We start from the raw sequence: 23,580 nt of genomic DNA on the forward strand, positions 1-23,580 counted from the left end.
CGAAAGAGTAAGAATTATCCGGGAAAGACGAACTTCCAAGGGTTTACCCTCAATACAGGGGAAACCGGAAGTTTGTTTTCGTCCTCCCGGAAGTTTACGGAGCCGTGACGTCACACTGAGCGCGAAGTTTCCTTTCGGAGAGTGAAGCTGGAAAAACAGACATGGCGGAGGGCGTCGTGTCCCTGACCGCGGTTAAACAGGAGCCCGATGAAGACCCGGGAGGTGAGAGGCTCCAACATATTTAACATTGACGTTTTAACAGCGCATTTTATTTTAGACATTACAGACTGTGTGTAGAACAGAAAATAAACTAGAACAGCTGTTAAACCATCAACATGTGCGCTAACTGTTAGCATGGAGGAGTCTGAGGAGCTCACAGAGCTTTTTGTGTAAATATTTTCCCCGTGTTTTATACACATTGCAGCGAAATTGATAACTATAAGGATTAAAAGCCTCGCTGTCATGCTGACGTCATCTATATAATAAAGGTTTTATCTGTATATTGGGTCAGAAGTCACTCTTTCACTGATATCTTTACATTTCATACACTGGAGGAGCAGAAACCAGTCTCAGAAAAATACTGTATGTCTGAATTTAACATGTGAATTACTGTCTGCTTTTAATGGAACTTTTGCAGTCCTTCAGTATTTACCTGAATTAAACCTGCACCATAAATGAAATCAAAATGTTGAGTAGAAGTGAAGTTATAAGCAGTTATGTGCCAGATGATGTCACATCATCTAGTGATTTATTTATTTATTTTCCAATTTAACACTTTTTTCCATTGAGGTGGTCGTGGCAAAAGGGTCGTGTTTACCGCATATAGGTTACTGCGTATAAACAGACACAGTAAATGACACACACATGCCATAACGACCCCCAAAAGTGGTTACTACACTATGAAAACTGAATCTTTTTAAAAAATTTCATTTTATATATATATTTCTTTTTTCTCCCCCTGATTTTCTCCCTAATTTATTCGTGCCTAATTTCACTAATGGGCGCTCCTACATTAAGCTACTACTACCACTCACCCGGGAGGGTCTAAGACTATCACGGATCACGTGTCCACTCAGAGGACAGCGCTATCCGCTCCTTCCACTTGCGTGAGATCATAGACGCCCCTGATTGGCTGTAGAGCTGTGATTAATGTGGGAGCACTAAGTACCTCTCATCCCTCCCCTCTGAGAGAGCTCGGCCAATCAGCTCTCTCTACACCTCCGGCTGCGAGAGGTAACAGCATCAGCCGGGAATCGAACCAGTGATCTTCGGATGATAGAACGAGCACCTTACCACTGCGCCACTCGGAGAAGAGAAATTATGAGCAGTCATTCTTTAACTGTCAAGATGTGTACTTACACTAGTAGCGTAATAAAAGCCTCAGTGTCATGCAGGTTTAAATAAATAATCACAACTGGCTGATTTTGGCGATTTAGCCTGCCGGTGCCACCCTGAGACGTTTTATTCTTCTTTCCTCACATCAATCACACAGCGATTACAACTTTTAATTATTTTTTTATTAAACTTCTATATTCTTTTAATTTTATTAAAGAACAAGAAGTGGCCCACGTACACGAGGTTTATCTGCGGCCCCGCCCACATGCAGATCCTGACTCCTGCGTACTACCGTTACCTTTAATTGGAGCGAGTGGTCAACTCGCTGTCGTTCCTCACACCGCTCCAATGTTTTCGGCAGCCTGTCGTATGTGCCGTGGCTGTAAATTCGAAACGATCTGGGGTTTCAGTAGCTATGAGCTCGGCCTGATATGCGTGTTTTTCGTCTTAGGTGAAATATATACTGTGAATATAGATGAGATGTTGCACTTTGTGCCATTCCAGGAAGTTAATTCTGATTGGCTGTTTCAGACAATACAACATGCAGTGTTTTTGGAACAGCGACTATTCTGTAAATATTTAATCAGACCAGTTTTAAAAAAGTGGAATAAAGTATCCTGCAGTTACACATTGCTCCTATGAAACATTTATTTGTGTTTTGATTGTATTGTGTATCACAAATTGTACTAACAAAAAGAAAAATCCATTCCTGATTTAACAGTACTGTGTCATAAATCATTGTAATGTTGGTCCTGTACTTCTGTTCTGAGTTCTTCTTGAGTGTTAGAGATCACCAGTAATAGAGACATTTAATAAAGATGTTTTCATTAAAAAGTCCCCTGTTTGAGGGGCCAGGGGACTAGACTCAAAAACAACTTAATAAAGAGGTTTTCAAGTAATAGTTCTGTGACACAATTTTTATTATTATTTTTTCCCGACGATGTCATAAATCAGGTGGAAGATTTTAGAGGCTGAAGTTTGGTCGGTTGTTTCAGAGAGATCTGTGACATAATCGATTCCGTCTATTCAGTAGGTGTGCAATGGATAACAAAACTTATGCATCAGATCAGTTTTTGTCATGGTGGATCACCAAAAGGATCACAAATCTAAGTTTGCAATTGCTTTAATTATTTCTAGAACTTCAAGTATTTTGAACAAGGAACTTCTATTTAAAAAAACTCAGTTGTCACATACAGGTAGAGTATGAGGGATGATAATAATTGTTATACTTATTATTTTGGCAATAAAAAATGTAGCTAATCATGGTCGAACAAAGCATAGACATGTATATTTGGGCTACAGCATGAATTCTGGTACAGATGTTATTATTTATCCTGGTTGTTATTGGAGTAGGAACTGCATAGTGGGATTTAGTCACTCTGATCTGGCAACCTTGGCCTACACAAAGCAGGATGCTAAGAGACTAAGCTTGACCGAGGGATCAAAAATGTTATTTATGTGTTTTCTCGCTCAGGGAAGGCCCCATATATATATATATATATATATATATAACACCATGTGGTAGCAGTAAACTTTTATTTCACACAATGATGTTTAAACTTTGCAGTTGATCCAAGATTGTCCAAGATGATCTCATGTTTCTTGAGATCTTAAAATTATGCAATCTGGACTTTTTTCCACTAAAAAAGAAAAGCAAAATGAAATGGAGTAGTGTTGAGGATTGCATCATTATTGCATAAACTGCTTGTAAATGCTGTGTAACGCTAAAAAGAATTGTCCTTTATGTCTGCAGATCCGAACAACGCCTCGGTGGACATGAAAGAAGCTTTGGTGCAAACTGATATCAAGATCGAGAAGATGCTGCAGGAAGGGTTTCATGGCATAAAGTACATAACTTCATGTGATCATTATTATCTGAACTAATAGTTACAACAGTACCAATGGTTAAACAGGTTAAGAATCAATAACTGATTAATTATTAATAATGAATAGTAATAAGATAAAGTTTATTCTGTTTTATTTAATCACATTCTTGGCTAATCAGATATACAAGATAAATTAATGAAACGCACAAAGTTGAAAACCATAAGGCTGTCAAAAATACTGCTCTGTCTATTTATCGCTTCATCTGCAAGTGTGCCCTCTAGTGGTGTAAACATAAATACGTATTTGAGCTACAGAGAAGTATTATGCAAAACAAATCATCAGTTAATGCATTTTTAACATGTTAAATTCTTATAGATTTATGATTAATCATTAATACCTTTTTTGTAGCAGGTTATCATCACTTAATGAGGTTGATTTATTTATTTTTTTTAATTATCATTAACAATTGTGATGGATATGTTACACACTTGTAGAGTATATCATCTTGTGTTGATGTTAGGCAGCTCCTGAAGGTATATCACACAGGAAGAAGAGCAATAACCTTATGAACCATTCTTAATATCATACACATTTCATCACCAGAGCCGCATCTGTTCTTGTTCACAATTGCCTCGACTGTGTTCCTTGTGTTATACGAACTCTACTGTCCCCAAAAATGGCCAGTCCTTGAGCCCATGGAGAACCCAGTGGGATTGTTCAGCACAGGAGCTAAAATGAGAACTTGTCCTCTGACCTTTAGCTAAATTACAGAGTAAAAGAGTGGGATAAAATTGGCAGGATCTCAGACACTGGTGACATCTTTACGTGACAGAACCGGTGCTGTTATGAAGGCAAGAGGAGGCGTAAACAAGCACTGGGAAAGAAAGAAATGACACATGCGACTATTTTGGTCTTAAACTAGTGGTCCTGCCAGTTCATCGATTGAGCGTCAGTCAAAGTATCACAGTGTTGCATCATGCTTGTTAAACATGTCACTCATTGGAAATGTTGACGCATGATACAGCACAGAAAACCTCCTTTAAGCGATAGAAACTCGCCACCTCTAAACTATTCACACATTGGCACGTTGGTGTCTTGTGTAGTAGTAGCAGATTATTTAAGTTTGGTTAGAATTGTAACAAAATATATATATATATATTTGCGTAATTTTTTTTTTCTTAGCGTACACAATATAGATTTATAATCTTGTTGTGTGACGTTATTAAGTCACCATCTTGTTTTTGGTTCACACTGACCACAAAAAGAGTCAGTTTACTAATTCCAGGCTTTGAAAATTAAAGTCAGCCTTAAAGTTTTGGAGTCAGTTCTACACACTGGAAATGTAAGCATCAGCATATTGTAGTTAGCAAGTAAGCCGGCGGATATTATGTAATTAAGACATATATCTGTAAAAATGTATGTATATATTTGACATAAGCACTATAATTCTTATTTTGTAACAGATTGAGAAATATTGAACAGTTAGTTACATACTGTATAATTAAATGCTGAAATAATTGTATTTAAATGCTAAAAAAAAGTATACACACCAAAACTATTATATGTTATAATGATAATGTAGTTATCATGATAATCATTAGATTCCTAAATGTGCATATTTGTTAAAATGTGTGTATATATTTATATATATATAGATGTGTATATATATTGTGTATATTTAACCCAGCATTTACCAACAAATTTGCTCTTAATGTTTTGCATTTTTCATTATGTCTTTGTGTTATTTCAGAAAGGAAAACCCAGACATTTTTGTTGCCTCATGTTTCCCAGCAACACCATCACCAGCAACACCTCTGGCTTCATTTCCTTTCAACTTACCTCATCCAACATGCGATACAACATTGACAAAGGCTACCAAAACCTGTTGCCAGTCCTCCCAGACAGACTTACCATCCACTAATATTAGCCAGAAAAGGGAAAGGCTTACACCCCATGAAGAGACGGCTACATTTGAGGCTGGATCTGGTGGTATGATGACTAGATCAAAATTCAGAGCCAGTGAAAAGATGACACTATTTGTATTGGGATCTAGGGAGATGACAACTCCAGCAAAGAGATTCAGTGACGTGACAACTCCAGCTCGCCTGGGATCCAGTGGAATTAAAAGTTCAGGAACAAAGAAATTCAAGAAGAGGAGAATGTTGGTCAAGAATGGATCCAGGGAGAAGGGATCCAATGGGATGGTCATGCCAACTATGAAGGGATTTATTAAGAGGGCAACTCCAACCAAGGATAAATCCAGTGTGATGACATCAACTGAAGAGGGATTGTGCGGCTTAACGGCTCCAGTTGTGGAGGAATCCAGGAGGATATCAGCTCAAGCAAAGCAGAGATCAAACCAGTACTCAGCCTCATTCAGGAAAAGACCCAGTGAGAGCACAGCTGCAGATAAGATGGGATTCACTGGGACAACAAATCCAGGTCAAGACAGATCTAGTTGCATAAACATTGCAGGTGAAGAGGGATCATGTGGGATCCTAAGTCAAGCAAGAAAGAGATCCATTGAGTGGTCAGCTTCAGCCGTAAAGAGATCCAGAATGTGGACAACACCATCTGAAGAGAATGACTCCACTGACCCAACAACTTCCTCTGATAAGGTATCAATTGGTCTGAGAACTCCATCCCATGGTCCAACAATTTCCGCCACGGAGGACTCAAGTGACCTGACAACTCCAGGCAGCAATGACTTCAATAGATGGCACAGTGCTACTGATGAGGATGAACAGCCACCTGCACTTCCATTCTGCCCCAAGAGAACTCCTGGAGTCCAGCTGGATTCCTGCAGGACGTACAGCCCTTCAGAACTTTTTCAACTATACTTCAGCAGAAACGTTATCCAGACCCTTTGTGATAACACCAACACAAATGCGAAAAGAAAGCTCAGCCAGGGGAAAACAACATCATGGTCAAATGTGCACCCTGAAGACATGCTAACATTCCTCAGCATTATCATCTACTTTAGCCTTATGAAAACCTCATCTATCAGAGACCTCTGGAGAAAGGACCAGCTTCAGAACTTATGCTTTCCTTCCTGCATCATGCAAAGAAAACGGTTTGAAGATATCAAAGCTCATCTTCGCATGAGTGACCCAGGTGAGGATGCTGTCAATGACCAGCTGAAAGGTCATCCAAAATATGATCATCTGTTCAGTTTGAAGCCACTTATGGATCAAATTCACACAGCCTGTAGGTCTTTTTTTCATCCTTATGAAAATCTATCAATGGATGAACATATGGTGGTTATGAAGACACAGACTGGTCTTAAGCAGTACTTGAAAGACAAATGGGGCTATAAACTCTTTACCCTGGCTGACTGCAAGACTGGCTATGTGTGTGATTTTAGCATCTCTGAATGCAAAGCATGGAAACCAAGCAAAAATGGTCTGAGTTTTAATGTAGTCACTGGCTTGCTCAATGTGTCCCTTCTTGGAACCGGGTATAATGTTTACATTGATGATATCCACAGCAGTCCTGCACTTTTCACCCATCTCCACCAGCTGAACTATAGAGTCTGTGGAACTATGCAGGTAACTTCAAGCAGAATTCCTTCAACCCTGGTCAATGCCATGCCTAAGAAAGCCCAACAGGGGGAAATGAGGTGGATCAGAGATGGCCCTCTGTTGTTCGTAAAGTGGAAAGACACTCGAGAGGTCACCATGTGTTCTTCGATTCATAAGGCATATAACGGGAAGACGGCCGAGCGCCGAATAAGGAAACCCAACGGAACTTGGTCCGTTCGTCGAGTCCCAGTTCCTGAGCCGGTGCTCGATTACAAAAAGCACATGGGTCAAGCTGAACTCTCGGATGCCCTCAAGTATTACAGCCATACTCTGAAATCCAGTCGATGGTTCTTCAAGATGTTCCTAAACTTCATTGAGATCGCTGTAATAAACTCATACATTTTGCACAAGGAACTTGCTCTGGAGAAACAAGGCAAGCCCTTAACTCAGAAGCACTTCCGGGAGGTTCTTTGCCAGGAACTTGCCGCCCTATGTAGTAAAGACTCTGCCACCTTTAAAACCCCAAAGAACAACCTATCCCCTCTCCCTCAACCACATGAAGAGCGCAAACCTCAAGGATGTTTCCCAGTCCGCATGTACTTAGACTCTTCAAAGATGAAGTCTCAATGGAAAAAAACCTGTATGCACTGTCATTCGGGTGAAACGGTATTTAAATGTCGGTCATGTGATGTGCCACTTTGCATCACAATGGATCGCATGTGTTTCACCGACTGGCACGACAGCAAGAAAAACTAACAAGCTCTTTGTTATTGTAGACCATTGCAGTTTTTGCACAATTAATAGTGGTTTGATACTATCCTTTGTTTGATAAAAAAAAAGTTTGCTTTTAATTATGTATTGTTTGTCCTTGCCGATCTCGATTACTATTATACTTATTTTGTTCAAGAGAAATAAAACTGCTGATCTGTAAAGTTAGGGTGATTAATAAAAATAAAACTATACAGTTTAATTAAGCATTTGTTTTCGATCCAGAATCGATATGTCCATAATTATATACGTATTTTCCGCAAATACAGGTAGTCTCTGACTTACAAACGAGTTCAATTAAATTTTATTTATATAGCGCTTTTAACAATAGTCATTGTCTTAAAGCAGCTTCGCAAAAATAAAGGAAAGAAAAATTTTAGAAGTGGGTATGTGAGAAAAATGTGTCTACTGTAGATAATAACGTGATGAATGAAATGTCACAGAGTTCTGTTCTAGGAGCAAGTTTGCAAGTTGGATTTGTTCTTAAGTCCAACTAAGTGAGTCTTGTACGCTGTTGACATGAATATACAGTGTAAAGCATACCAATCCACTTGACTAAATCATTGTCCCCTTTCCCCAACACTGCCATCATGTGGTCAAAAAACATACTCGCGCTTAATGAAATGAATCTTACATATGAAATGTAACAGTGTTGTTTCTGCGCCTTTAAATCACGAGGGGAATCCTGGACACCATTTGTCCTGGAGCTGTTTTACCACTCTAATGGACTGTGAACTCTGTTTTGTCCATCAGGACAGACATTATCATGCTCCCGGACTGATTAGTTGTATAATTATAAATATTGGTATCTAATGCACTGCAGTGTGTATTTTTGTACAATACTTATGAGCTACTTCTGTGAATTATTTGCATCAACGAATGTTTGTTGAACCAAGGCACTTCGTAAAAGAAATTCGTAACACGCATGTTCGAGGTCTATACTATAGTGTTTTTTTTTTTTTTCTCCTATAGAAATTTCTCCACCTTGGGAAAAAAATAAAGGTTTATCTATCTTCTTATGAGTTTATGTGCAGTTTGTGCGTTACCGCCACCTACTGGACTGAAGTTTGGAGCTGGAGATTGGCGGGAAAGAAAGCTTTATCGCTGTATACAAGATGCAACATTTAAGCAATCAGCAACACAGCCTTTCAATGTTTATTAGATACATTTATCAGTTTTTAACAATTGAAATCCTAATCAGAAGTCCTAATCAAAATCAAACAATAAACATCATCGCTAATGTATCGAATGGAATTCAAAAAAGTCATGACTAAAAAGTCTAATCCATTTAATCTATATCTTACTATGATTTACAGATCTATTTTTAATCAGTTTACATGTTGCATGTGGTTCAAGCTATTACTATAAAAATGACAATAGAGAAAAGACACTATATGGCAAAAAGTTTGTGCACTCCTGACCATCACTCTCTTATATATCAGAACAGTAAAAAAGATTACCACAACTGTTTTGCATTAAAGCTTTAAAAAAAGAGAAAGGCATGCCTATGACCACACCCGTATGGCTCAACGTGATTTGTTGTTTGCTAAAGTGAACATAGGGGTTATAGATGTGAAATGAAAAGCTTAGTGTGTGTGTGTGTTTTTTTTTTTAATGATTTCTTAGATCGTGACCTGAGTGAAGTCAAAAATCGATTCCCCTGTCAAAACCCATGACTTACAGCCAACAGTTTAAAGCTGTCTGAACTTTCAACCAGTTTTGGAATAAAAATAGCAGTCCATTTGACCAGCGAAATCTTATTTCATGTCTATTTTCCCAGATTAGAAAGCAATACTGCTATATGCACTATACATTTTTTTTTATTCATTTATTTATTTTTGCTTCTGTTACACCGCTCATCTGTATTATAAGTCGACTCAGCTGCCTTGCTTGAACCCTTGTTCCACCCCGTGCCTCGTTATTGGCCCCCTGACGACCCATTATAGACCTCGCAGCATCTCACACAGGCAAGCTGTGGATTATCCCTCAGCAGGACCACAACCCCCTTCCTGGCCTTGCAGTAAAAGCTGGCTTTGGCTCGTGCCACACTTATTCATCTGTATTGATTTTTTTTTTTTTTTTTTCAGGGCAAAACATCTAAGCACACAAGGGCTGCCATTGATCTGGCCATTGGGGGGGGAGACACACTCTGCTAGCTACCTGTAAAGACAAATGAGTAATGAGGACAAGAGCACAGATTATTTTTGTCCCTGTTGCGCCGTTGTCAGGAATTATTTATTTTTTTCAGATTATGGTATTTGATTATACAGATCCTAAGAGGATTTGCATTAAAAGAGCAGCACTGGGTCGAGCTGAAGAAGAGGAATTGACCACTTGGAGCGCTCGTTCAGAAACCACTCTCTCTACAGAACATAGACTGTATAAAGCACACTGTTCAATCCATTGACCATCTGTACTAAATAAGATTATATGGAATAAAACAATCATAACAATAAAATAACTTGGGGACATACAGTACAGCTGCTGTACCGCTGAATACGAATTTAAACCAGTTTGGAGGCGAGTTCTTAAGGCGAAATTTCGAAATGCGAAATCCATTTTCACATAGGAAATACTGTAAATGCAGATAATCTGTTCCAGATCTGTTCTCTTCTCTCACACCAACTAACTTCATGTCCTCTCTCACTGCATCCATAAATCTCCTCTTTGGTCTTCCTCTAGACCTCCTGCCTGGCAGTTCCAACCTCAGCATCCTTCTACCGATATATTCACCATCTCTCCTCTGAACATGTCCAAACCACCTCAATCTGGCCTCTCGGACTTTATCTCCAAAACATCTAACATGGGTAATAATCTGTTCCAGCCACCCAAAAATATTACCAACTTTCAACACTACAATTATATTTTTGCATATAAAACAATCGAAACATTTAGAAAAAAACGTGTAAATGATGTAACATGAAATAAATACACACTTAAATAGTTCAATAAATAGTTTGAATACAAAATGGTACATTTATTAGATACATTAAATTGCAATATTTGTCAAAATAATCACAATATGATTTTTCATCAAATCGTGTAGCCCGAACTTTGTTTATATAATTGTGGTTATTATTATTATTATTATTATTATTGCTTAGACATCTCCTAATGGGTGTAATTCTGGCCAATAAACCAGAGAAACTGGCTTTTTAATTAAACACATTTTAAATATTGTTTTCAAATGAAAATGTTTTGTTTTGATTTAAACCGAACCCACCATAGGGCCATAAATGGCTTTGGATTCTCTAATAGCTTGCAGGAAGCTGGGATGATGTTCATTTCAAGTCTTACACTGAATAAGAGAAAGAGAAAGCTAAGCAGAATTACACCTACACCCCGAGGAATCGTAATTCTGGACACAGACCAGACAAGTTAATAAAATAGCTTTTTCCTTTCTTATAATGAGAGTTTTAGGAGTTTGTAAATCTCCTCACATAACACGCTGGAGGAAGGTTTAATAACCTCAGGTGCAGATCAATATTCAATATAAAGCACATGACTTAAATACATAGTAGTGCCCGGGAAACTGTCCTTAACCTAAAGGGAAGTGGAACAACACAAATCACATGACTGTCAGGGGGTCTGATATCAGGGACTAATCTGTCTCACGTGAGCCTTCTAGGAGAGAATCAGAAGATATTTATGAATATCATAATGAACACTAAGGGGTGTGACAGTACAGTACAGTACCGTACAGGACACCACCAATCTCACAACACAGCGAGCACTAATTAGTCCTGAAACATCGCATAAGGATCTGCGTGCTCACTACTGCTCAAGACTTTGGAGGCATATGAGGCAGTAAAACGTCAGTTTCTTTATAATCCTACAGGTGGCGCTCTAAACTATTCCCACACAGGCATCCCACGTGGTAAGAGTGAATTATTTGCTAAGTTTGTTCGGAAATAATAATTATATGTGCAGCTTAGTAACAATGTGGAGTTTTTGTTTAATTTAATTTAAAGTTAAATGTTAAACTCTTGTATTTCAAATAAGTTTGTATTTTTTTTAAGGTCTTAAAATTGTAGCAAAATTTGAAAAAAAAATGTAATATTGAATCACGACATAATAAAATCATGATGCCTAAAGAATCACGATATAAATCAACACCTAGGCATCGTGATGCTATCGTCTCAGGTGTTGACTCAGGTGTTTATATTTGTACCATTCGGTACCAGATGCTTAGTTCTGTTTGGTGTGCTTTGTGGTGCGCTTGCATACGGTCTAGCTTTAACTAGCACTTTAAGTTTATCTAAAATATTTTAGAAAGTGGTGTTACTGGATGCCGCTGTGTTACTTGTACTTGTACTGTATATGCAGTATAATATGACTCAGTTAAGGGTAAGAATTTTTACTTTGTTTATTTCTTATGCTGTGAATATAAGTCGTTTAGCATAAGTTTACGATAAGGGGGTTTGCCAAATGCCATCAACGAAAATATGACCATGTCATGAACACTGCTAGGTAACCTACGACTGGTTTGAGGACTGGTTGGAGACATGGTAATACAACCCAAACTATTTAGCTACTGCCATGAAACTGTTCGAGCTGACTTTTCTCCATTTTTGTACTCATCTGCAGAAAACCCACATGACACATAGGAAGAGCATGAAAAATTTCCCAGGCTCTTACCAGGGAATCTACACTGTGATTCATCATAACAGTTGAAACTCGGCAAGATGGTGATGTCTGATTCTGAACCAAATTTGCTGCAACGCTTTGAACCTGAGCCTCATGATTTCATCATGAGACTCTAAACCCAATATTTAAACCTGGCTACTGAGAAACTTCCTGGTTTCGCCACACATAATCCATCACGATAAACCTGATTCGAGCCAGTGCACTTTAACGCTTTTAAACACTAATGAGTTTTTAATTATGCCAAGGAGCGAACAGTATAGCACACTTTCGTTTCCAGGCGATAACGCCAGCAGAGCGGCGGAGAGCGTTGGCACACACTGATATGAATTCGGCTCACACGGGCTCTCCTGGTGAACTGACTCTTTCTGCACGCACACATTGATCTCATGGAATATTAACTTTTTTTTTCTTGAACTATGAAAGTAATCATTTCTATGCAGCAACTTACAACAGTGTTTTTCTATCAGTAAGCTTTGCAAGAAGAATAATACCTGTACAGTCAGCCTTCCCTATCTGCAGATTCAACTCGCTGCAGTTTGAAAATATTTTTAAAAGTTGAAAAAAAAAACTATAAAGTTTGAAAAAAATATTAAAACTTAAATTTGCTGCACAAGATGCAAGATACTGTTGATAATTTCTATTGATGCGTTAGTTGGCAATTAGCGCACCTGATAGAACTGAGAACTTGCAAAAACTATGCATTGTATATATTGTGTCAGGTATAACCCCTGGAGGGCGCTCTCCGCCCATGGACTCTGTGTTTCATGTTTAGTTTCTGGACTTTTACGTTGGATTTGGTTTCCGGGTGTCACTTCCCAGAGTGCACTGCATCCATAGTGTCATTGTGTTCACCAGAATTTAGTTTAGTTTTATTAGTTTGTGTATAAATAGTCTTGGTCTCGGTTTGATCTTTGTCTCACATCCGTTGTCCTGTCCCTGTCCCCGTGCTGTTCCTGTCGATACCCTGATCCTGTTACTGTTTTGATTTATGTTTTCTTTAATAAAGTCTTAATGTCTGTGCTTATGCCGTTTCATGCAGCAGTAAATTTCCAAAGGGACTCGAGCAGCCATGGATTTTGGATTCTGCATGCGTCCTGAAACCAATCCCTAACGCAAACCCTTACACAAACTTCAGAGCCTGGACTAAAGAGCCAACTTTACATATTAATTGGGTATTTGTGTAAAACACATTTTCTTTTTGATACTTAGAAGCTATCAGGATTTGTTTTATTCCGCTAGCCTGTCTTGTTAATTGGTATACCCAATGTAAAAAATAAAGTTCTTTAACATTTCTTCAATGGTTCATTGGCCAATTAAAGCTGCTTTAGCTTCCTGTATTCTGGTAAGAAAACATTGGTGTAGGGTTCCTCCTAAAACCATTATTGGTTCTCCTAGAAGAACACCTGAAGACTCCTTAAGGACTCAAGGGATCCTTAAGGATCCCAATATGTATACAATATATGTAAAAAGGTATTTGGCCAAACCTGTTAATTATTTAATTCAGGGGTTTAGATCAGGCCCATTATCCCCAGTGTAGGACAACCATAATGCATCTTGGACAAAACATCTTGGACAATGCTATTCTTCCAACTTTGCGGCAACAGTTTGGTGAAGGCCCTTTTCTATTCCAACATGACTGAGCCCCAGTGCACAAAGCAAGGACTATAAAGACACGGCTTGAGGAGTTTGGGGTAGAAGAACTTGACCGGCCCGAACACAGAGCCCTGACGTCAACCCCATCAAGCACCTTCAGGATGAACTGGAACAGAGATTGTGAGCTGGGCCTTCTCATTAAAAACATCAGTGCCTGATCTCATAAACGCTCTACGGAATGAATGGACATGAATTCCCTCAGAAACACTCCAACATCTTGTTCCAAAAAGATTGTAAGCTCTGTGTATGTATTTGGATACGATGCCATTGCAGGTTTGACCAAATACTTTTGTCCATAGAAGTGTAGTGTGAGTCAACTAGAAGTTACTGGCAGAAACCAAAAGCAGAATTTGTGTTTATTTAGAGAACATGCCTTAATAAACGTAAAGATCTAGCTATTGTAGCAATCGCTCTACATCTAGCTAGCAATACTTTTTTAAAAAAATTTTAAGCTATTATCTACATCTATCTGGGGATCCCTTTATGTCCAGATAACCTTCATGCTAAATCTAGCTAGCAATCTTTCTACAGAGATTAGCAAAACATTCGAAGCTACAGTAGCTAGCTAGAAAATTAACATTTACGCTAAAAATCCCTTATAGTCTACATTTTTGCTCCACCTAAAAAAAGTCAACATCCAGCTAGACAGCAGTAAGAAGAAAAAACTGTCAGGATGAATTTATAATTTTCCAGGTGAATATGTCAGTTCAGGAGACAATTAGCTTGAGGTGATAAATGTAGCTTGTTTATCGTGACTGAAATTGGAAAAGTGAGCCAGAACTAAGCTAGAATGTTTTCTGAAAACCCCACATTCTGCCACAACCACCAATAATTACTGGGTTATTAAATATATATTTATATATCCAGGGTTTTTGGTGCGATCCATGTTTGCTAATTTGCTAATCCAGTAGGAGGGATTTAGCCTGGGAGCAAACAGTGTGCTGAATTAGCAGGACAAAACTGCCACATATGCACAAATGAGTCTTGGCAAAAAAAAAGAAAAAAACACAAGAAAAAAAAAGCTGAAAGCTGAAATCATGAAGCAGAATGAGATCGTTTTCATTTTGTAGCGTTCAGTGATTCTTAGCGCTGCCATCTTAGCATAAGCTTTGCGCTGTGGTGCTCGAAATGACCTCCTGGTGTCTCAAACACTCGTCTCCTATTCACCGTTTCCCCCAAATCCGTCACCAGAGACAGAGAGCACAGGGAAAGAGATAACGAGAAAGAGACGGAGAAGAGTAAGAAAACCCGATCTGATCCGAACACCTCGCCTCACAGTGAACGCCCTCCTCATGCACTAGCGCACCGATTTGACCTTGAAGATGATGAGCTGAATAATGAAGCTGAGAGGAACTAAAAAGGAGCCTAGCTCGGCTTTTTTTAATCAGTCGCCGCCTCTTTCTTTTTCTCCCCGATGTGATGTGTAATGAGAAATCCCGAACTGCCATCTGCTAGCTCTGCTGCACTTCCCGGCGCACTAAAGGTCAGATTACAAATGTTTTATTCAGATCACGTTTTTTCAAACCTGAAATGTTTTTAACCATGAAATATTTGCTGATTAGATCTTTATAGTTTTTTGTGTGTGACAGCCTGGGAAAACCCATCTCATGGTGAAATGTGGACGTTTTCTTCTATATAAAAAATGTGATTTCATGAGAAAAAAGTTGCAATACATCAAAAATAAAGTCCCTAATTTTAATTCACGGATGTTTCTCTAATGTGTGTAATGTATAACACAGTTTATCACAGTATTATAGCTCACTCACTCATCGTCGTCTACAGTATGTGGCTATGGAGCCCAAACCAGGAGGCTTGAGGCGGGGTACTCCCTGGACTGGGTGCCAATCCATCGCAGGGCAACAGTATTATAACTCTATTACTAAAATATTTCACTTTTATTTCTTGTCATTTTCTTTTCCAAAATGTAAACTTTATTCGTCACGTACACAACCACCACGCTTATTATAGTGAATAATGTAATTAATATAATATAATTATACTAGAATAAGAGGCAGTATTATTTTAGAAGAGAATAATTCCACAAATGAAAAAGAAAGTAAAATATATACTTTACAAATATACAGTTACAATAAAATAAAATTTTAAACAGATATATATATATATATATATATATATATATATATATATATATATAATGTATAATGTGAAAAGTATGGAATGTATAAATTATATGAAATGTACAAAATACAAAGGGTGTTATAGGGAAAGGTAATGCCTGTACAGTAGGGATAACAGCAGCAGTGTGAGTGAAACATGGAGGATTAAATGCAGGTTATTATGCAGATTATTCTTTTACACATGGCCACATTTTTCAAATATCACTGGGTTTTAACATTATATCTTTATAGCCTAAAATATTACAACTTTTTTCTTAAATTCTTATATATATATATATTTATATATACTGTATGCATACACATTTATTTTTAACAGGAGCATCGTGGGTGTTTTAACATCTGGATCGGATAAGGATTATATCCATTTACATCAAGTATTTATCTATAAGAGCTGATCTGAATGACATTAAGCCCCATGTTTTTCCAGGTACCTTTCGAATTCCACCCACCAGCCAGCTCTCCTTTAGTATTAACAGCAAACAGGGCGTGCTGAAAGCTAACACACCATTTCCTCTAAAAAACACACAAACTGCTGCTCGTGTTGCATCACAGTGCTGCGTAACATGTTCATAGCAAAACTGAATAGACAGTGATTGACAGGCAAGAGAGAATAAACCCCTCCCACTTTAATCTTGACTCCTGGTCACAGACATGAACCAGTGAGAAACAGGTGCAGATGATGACAGATGATCAGGTCGGTGATTAGTTTACTGATGATGCTGAACGCTGAGCGGTTGGAACAGACGAGAGGGGAAATGAGGTCGCTGCTGGCGTTGGTACGTAAACAAGCAATTTTTTTATTGTAATATCAGGCACTTTGCAGCCTGTTGTAGTAAAACATTTCTTCACAAGAGGGCGCTCTACAACATCAAATGTATCTACATACAAATTCCTTAATTAGTAAAAACTGTTAGCATAGACTAAAGGATCTTGCATCATGTACTTTATTACAACAACATCTTATTTATCCTTTTAAGGAAGGCAGACGGTGATCGTCTGAAAGGGAGCTTTATTGTCTGTACTGTAGGTGTCGCTGTGAAGTCAAACACTCAGCTACTGTGAAGCTACTCGTCTACTGTCTACCCAAATGCTAGCAGTTGTGGAACATGAAACAGTGACCTAAATCTCGCATAACCTCCTACAGCATACGTATTCTCCCTCCTGGAGGACCACCTGTCCTGCACGTGTTGGTGTTTTCCCTGCTCTGTTAATTAGCTGATTAGTTCAGTCAGGTGTGCTGGGAGCACTGAAATGTGCAGGGCCGGTGATCCTCCAGGACCGGGAATAAGAAACACCTCATTCATCTCGAGTAAGCGCTTTATCCTCGTCAGGGTCACAGCGGATCCGGAGACTATCCTGGGAAGTCTGAGTGCAAGGTTGGCACGCAACAATCTGTTTCGGGACACACTTTCGATTTCGCACCTTTCAGCATGAGGGGCAGAACGAAGCCAGAGAGGAAACACACACAAACACGGGGAAACTGCAACTGCAAGCAGACATCTACAGCTCCCTTCGCTTATTGTATTAGACAGTGCAGAATGATTTTTTTTTTTTGTTTTGTTACATCATCCTTTCACCCAGGACTATTGCTGATAACACATATACAGTACTGCATATACAGCATTATGGGCAGTTTTATTCACAGCCTCGCTATACTCTGTCCCTGGAAACTAGAGCGGCGATCAAAATAACAAATAAAAGACATAAAAAGAGGTTGAATACTTACAACCATACCGTTTAGTGACACCCAGCAATCCGGAGGAAAGTCTTGGAGCAGAGGGACGAGGAACTGGAGGCATCCATCCCAGTGACACAGCAAGAGCATCATCCCAATCAGGTTAAAGATTCTTACCACTGCGCTCGCCAGGTCGTAGGTCATGTGGAAAATCTGAGCGAGAGAGATAACAACAACAACAAAGATTCATCTGGAGCCGCATTTCTACCAAAAACATCATTATTGTACATTGTTATTATACACAACATGTATGTTTAATAGCAAAACCTAGTAATCATTGCTGTAATGCTAATTCCGGCCTGAGCCCCTGCGTACCATAAATACCGGAGTAGCATGTCTACCGTAAGTCCTCGAACAGTTAAAGATAATCCATTATACAGGATCACTAATGCTCTAACATGTACATCACTTTTTGCTGTATTTTCTGCAGCGCCTACTAGAGGCAAGGGACGTCTTACGGTCCAGAAGATTTTAAAATACTGAAAATTTTTAACAATTGTTTTACTTTTAAATTTATTACAATTTATTTACATTAAAATCATTATCTGTCTCCGGGCAGTCGAAATAGAATTGCAACAGAGTCATAATTAGAACAATTATATTATCAGCAACTTTGAGAATAAATAGTCAGGGATCACCTGATGCGATATTATCACGATACCCAGGTGCCGAATCGATCTGTATCACAATTCTGTATTTATTACGACTTTATAGATATCCTGATATTTTTTTATATATTTTGTTACAATTCTAAAAAAAACTTCTTAAAAAAAGCTTCTCCTAGCACAACACAGGATGCTGTACTACCTGGGGATGTGGGAATAGTATACAGCACCACCTATAGGATCATAAAGAAACTGCAACACCTCAAATACAAACAAAAGTCTTAGGCACCATATTATATGCTGTACCAATTTTGTTATCATTTCTGCATAATTATGTAGAAAATCATTCAGTATTTCCATATATACCTTAAAAATTAATAACATTACGGGAGAATATATGCATGAGTGTAAAGAAAATGTAATTTTTTAATGAGCTTGCTGGAAAAAAATATATTCTTCAGCAACTTTTACTTATAGTTCTGTGCAAACGTCTTGGGCACACACACAAATATGGCATAAGCAAAAGATGCTTTTGAAAACATTTCTGCATAAAAGAAACTTTTATGCAAATCCCAGGAGCGTACATTAGGTTTTTTTTTTTTTCTCCTGTAATGGTATTTATTTATTAATTTTGAATGATAGAATGATATGCAGACATGATAAACAAAATAGGTACAGCATATAATATGGTGCCTAAGACTTTTGCACAGTACTGTGTGTGTGTGTGTGTGTGTGTGTGTATATATTTAAGTAGCTTGCAAGGTGGATATGTAACACAGCATTAATAAATAAACTACATAACCAGGAAGTTATTCCTGTAATAAAAGTAGTAGGTCCAGACAATATAATGAGTTGTTTCACCAGTTACAAAGGAAAATTTTATATAGCTTTATGCAAATTTATGCAAATTCATTTTACTTAATATCCCACTCACTCAGGAGCACGAAACATGTCCGCTGTCCTGAAGCCATAAAATAACAGAAATGATATGATGCAAGCTAGTAAAGAAAGGAAGCTAGTAATTAAACCAAATCATGCTCCATATCCTGTGTTTGTTAGTTTTATTCCCTCCCTCCATGTGACCTTTTCATGCTGACTAAGTCACGTTCCACGCATACTGTAGGAGGAAAATGTTTCTGAGAAACATGACACAGCATGTGTGGGGGCTGGAACGTCTTGCTGCACACGTCAGTCATCACCGACGGCATCGACGTGGAGCTGATTTTCAAGCCGTACGCACAGTGAAGATGTCAGATATCTGCGAGGAAAACACCTGAGGACACTGAGGGATCTGACGGCTGTCAGTGAGTCGCTGCATGAGCGTCTGAGCGTCTCATCGATCGCGGCCCCGGGGTTTGTTTTCCAGGTGACGTTGTTCGTCTGGACGTCTAGTTTGAAGTCTGTTAACTAAGTATAGTGTCACTGTATACACTATAACACACACACACACGCGCGGATTTACACTGGAGTTAATAATGAAGTAACACTAAAGACAAATCCATCCTTATGCTAAAATCATTACAGCGGTTGTTAGTACTGATTGATTCTGAAGTTTCTAAATGTATGTCGTTTGTTTATTCGGCTGTTCGCATCGGGGGGGTCACCACAGCATAAATTTGTCTTTATGTCTCTTTAGAATATCCCGGTTCTGGGGTTAAATCCCAAATATACTGTAATTCAGTGTTAAATGAAAAGCTAGTGTGCTACTGTATGTAGGGTGTACGATCCCTTGTTCCACACCAAGTAGTGCCCTTGATCAGGGGTTAGAGAGGGATTTTGGATTCAGCCGTGTGTTGTACGATAACAGATTATTAACGATAAAGATTAATAATCCTGGAGAAAATTCTTGTGCCAGAGACAACAAAGAGTGGAGGAAATATATAAAAAATATATAATACTGTATAAAGATAATGAAAATTCCGACGTAGAATGCAATAACCAGTCGCCATAGAGTAGCAGAAACCAAATTCTAATGTAGAATTTACATGTAAACAATGACGTAAATAGCAGAACACGTGTAGTTAATAAGAAACGTTTCGCAACGACTTACACGTGATGAGACTTAAGGCGGAGACGGCATGTTGTTTAAGACGACATAACGTCATCAGATGTGCGTTGTTGCTGGAAGTGCTTCTGCGACTGGTTGTAAATGTGGCTTTTGTCCTGCAGCTGCTCTCTCCTCAGTACTGCACATCGCAACTGAATCTTTTGAACCATTTTTTAGTTTGAGTTAATAAATATTTTTAATCATTAAATCATGTTTCATATTAATTTGTGACATTCAGAATGGAAATACATAAACATGCAGACATGCTAACTTTACTTTCCACTACATGCTCTTGACCAGCTCCTTCACCTAACGATCATTTAGTGGCTCAGACAGTTAGGGCTCTGGGTTACTGATCAGAAGGACGAGGGTTCGAGCTGCCACTGTTGAGGCATTGATCGAGGCCCTTATACACACCTGTCTGCTCCGGGGGGCGCTGTATCCTGCCCAATCCTGCGCTCTGACCCCAGCTTCATACCCGGGACATGCAACGAAATCCTTTCAGTGTTTAAAGCTGTATGTGACAAATAACTGAATCTCAATTGTAAGTAGATTAAATCTGCGTGATTAAATCTATTCGACGGGTCAATTTTTGATTCAGAATAAGTTCATTTAAGTTTTCTTTCGTTAATCTTATATGCACTGGCTTTGGCAGAAAACACAAACCCACACTTCAGTCGTGTTGAACACATCAGCACCTGTAGGAGATAAAGCTGCTGGAGGACAAAAATCTGACGGTAAACGTCGTTACTATTGAATCAAATCGGATTGAATCGGACATCGCAATGCACGGATTATCGAATCGAATCTACAATCTAAATCTGATCCGCAGCTCTGAAACCAGCCAGCACCGAGTCGGAGGTTTGCCGGCGTGAGGAGGGATGCGAGGCTTAGTCAGAAAAATCCGCATCTTCATGGAAATGCAGCGTGTGGCGTCAGTGAGTCAGTGACCGTCTCGTCACCTGCATGGGGTTCGAACTAAATCGCACGTATGGACCTCGTTCACGTTAGGAAATCTATTCATTTCCTCTTCCTATTAATCCCCCCGCAGTGATTATCCCATTACACAAATCTCCTGAAATGTACATTTTCCCGCCTCGGTTTTGCGGTTCTGGTTCTGCACGATAAACCCAGTCTGCCGAGGTGGGACCGGGCCTCCAGGCTGAGGTGATGGGTAGCTATTTTTAAGCTGAAGGGGGACATTCTCTCTCTCTCTCTCTCTCTTTTCTCCTCCACAGTCATGACTGTGTAATTTTAATTGCATTTTAATAGCTGATTATGATGCGCATGAGGTGACAAATGGAAGAGTTCATTCCCTGCTTAAGAAAACGTTCCGGACGACCTTTTGTTCCCTGACGCCGATGCAGAAATAGTACACGGCTTTCATAAGTGTCGTTTTTATATTTTATAATTATCATGAGCGGATTATCTTTCATCATCTTCAGCAGCCTCTGGAAATCCGAGTCGGGAAACAAAGGCGCGCCTGATGCGCGTTAGTTATCAAAAACAAAAAGATGCTCGGATAACCCTATATGTGGTGCGTGTTTTACTGAGTATTCAACTCGCGGCTCTCTCTACGGGAGGTTTGATTGTTTGTCTGCGTGCACAAACGCCTCCAACGCGTCCGGCTGATCACGCTGAGCCAAGCCAGACCAGAACCAGACATGAAGCGCAGCGCTGAAGTTTTAAAGCCTCGAACGTACATAGGGCTTACAACTCCAGCTCAGCGTTATGGTACCAGGTCACGTATAAATAGTACTTCCTCTCTCTCTCTCTTTTACACACACACACACACACACAGATCGTGTTCAGTACAGTTTAAAAAAATCATGGCTCTGTTGCAAAAATTTTTATTTACAACAAACAAAAATCTGTTTTCAAAGCTGTCTGTGTCTCTCCGTCTCACTCCCTCTGTCTCACCGTCTCACTCCCTCTGTCTCACCGTCTCACTCCCTCTGTCTCACCGTCTCTCCCTGTCATTCTCTAAATCTTACTCTTTTTCTGTCTCTGTCTCTCTTGGACTCTTGGTCCATGTTTCTACATATCTTTCTGTCAATCAGTGTCTCTTCATCTAAGCTCTGTCTTTCTTTTCAGTGTCTCTATCACATGTTATCTCTCTCTCTCTCTCTCTCTCTCTCTCTCTGTCTGTCCTGGTAGCTGCAGGATTTCAACAGATATCTCTGTCTTTCACTCTGTCTCACTCTCTCAATATAGCTATCTCCATCCTTTTATCTCTGTCTCTCTCTCTCTGTCTCTCAGTCTCCGTCTCTCTCTCTCCGTCCTGTGAGCTGCAGGGTTTTAGCAGAAGTCTCTGGAATGTGGTTAATCTTCCTGAGAGAGAGATACTGTACTGTCGTACTGTACAGGGGGATAAAATTAGCAGCCGGTCACATAGCGGCCTGTCCACTTCTCTATCCTATAGCTCTCTCTGTCTGTCTCTGTCTCTCTCAAACACACACACACACACACACACACTTTTGCAGGACAGAGGGCGAGACACATGAAGAGACAGATGAGTAGGAAGGCGCATGCTGTTAGAATTGCTAAAATTTCACACAGATAACATGCTCGCCGGGAACACACATGACATCACAACAAAATAGAGGAAAATCATCAGGATGCAGAGATACAGAGAGCGAGAGAGAGAGAGAGAGAGAGAGATCTGTGTTTTCCATCTGGTGCTTTTATGTAAATTTTACAAATGTGATTTACAGATTTTAATGTAAACCCTTCGAACAGAAAAGCGTTCGCCCCGATGAAGCAAACTCGCGAGGTCGAACCCTGACAATGTCGCAGCCGAGAGAGCGAATCCAAGCATGCACTCAAAGTGGGAGGGATATAGTCTTTCTCTCTCTCACTCTCCTGTCAATCACAGCGACTAGCCAATCATGTGCAACTGTGAGGAACGGTTTATAACCAAAAAAGGCCAAAATGCTGATTATCAGATGTCCCGATATATTCAAACATACGTCCAAGCAACACTAACACCTTTTATGTTTGGCCGAGATTGTAAAAGTAGTTTAAGTAAAGGTGTGATGGAAACGGGTTTGTCGACTTAATGATGCACATCTGGATATAATGAATTGTAAACAAGATCATTTATTTATTTATTTATTTAAAGGGTGACTTAATTTACAACATCAAAGGAAACATCAGCTCACACTTACACTTATTGTAACAGGATTGTTTTAACAGGACTTGAGTTTTACAAGTCAATCTATTTAATACATTTACAAATGAAGTGATAGTTTTGCGTAGGAGTTCAACTATAAAGTGCTTTATGAAGACGTGTTATTATTGTTAT

At 39.1% G+C, this 23,580-nt stretch overlaps 2 protein-coding genes across 2 annotated transcripts in view; one reads left to right on the forward strand and one right to left on the reverse strand.

Annotated features, from left to right (window-relative positions):
- The window catches only part of LOC128507292 (potassium/sodium hyperpolarization-activated cyclic nucleotide-gated channel 1), a 130,741-nt gene that overhangs the window by 58,389 nt on the left and 48,772 nt on the right, over nucleotides 1-23,580 (reverse strand). Inside the window, exon 3 of the mRNA XM_053478049.1 lies at nucleotides 17,616-17,777. Within this exon, the coding sequence (XP_053334024.1) occupies nucleotides 17,616-17,777 (162 nt within the window). The remainder of the gene's footprint in view (nucleotides 1-17,615; nucleotides 17,778-23,580) is intronic.
- Nucleotides 110-7,653, forward strand: LOC128507291 (piggyBac transposable element-derived protein 4-like). Its single transcript, XM_053478048.1, has 3 exons — nucleotides 110-222; nucleotides 3,089-3,182; nucleotides 4,913-7,653. Exons 1-3 carry the CDS (start codon nucleotides 162-164, stop codon nucleotides 7,437-7,439), a joined length of 2,682 nt encoding a protein of 893 aa, XP_053334023.1. The 5' UTR covers nucleotides 110-161; the 3' UTR covers nucleotides 7,440-7,653.

This window comes from Clarias gariepinus, chromosome 19 (genome assembly GCF_024256425.1).
Source record: "Clarias gariepinus isolate MV-2021 ecotype Netherlands chromosome 19, CGAR_prim_01v2, whole genome shotgun sequence".
Classification (NCBI taxonomy): domain Eukaryota; kingdom Metazoa; phylum Chordata; class Actinopteri; order Siluriformes; family Clariidae; genus Clarias; species Clarias gariepinus.

Bases quoted from the DNA above. Each gene is read 5' to 3' on its own strand.
- LOC128507291 (XM_053478048.1), top strand. From the start codon at position 162: ATGGCGGAGGGCGTCGTGTCCCTGACCGCGGTTAAACAGGAGCCCGAT. The intron at 223-3,088 runs GTGAGAGGCTCC...TTATGTCTGCAG, and splicing joins GCCCGATGAAGACCCGGGAG to ATCCGAACAACGCCTCGGTG. The intron at 3,183-4,912 runs GTACATAACTTC...GTGTTATTTCAG, and splicing joins GAAGGGTTTCATGGCATAAA to AAAGGAAAACCCAGACATTT.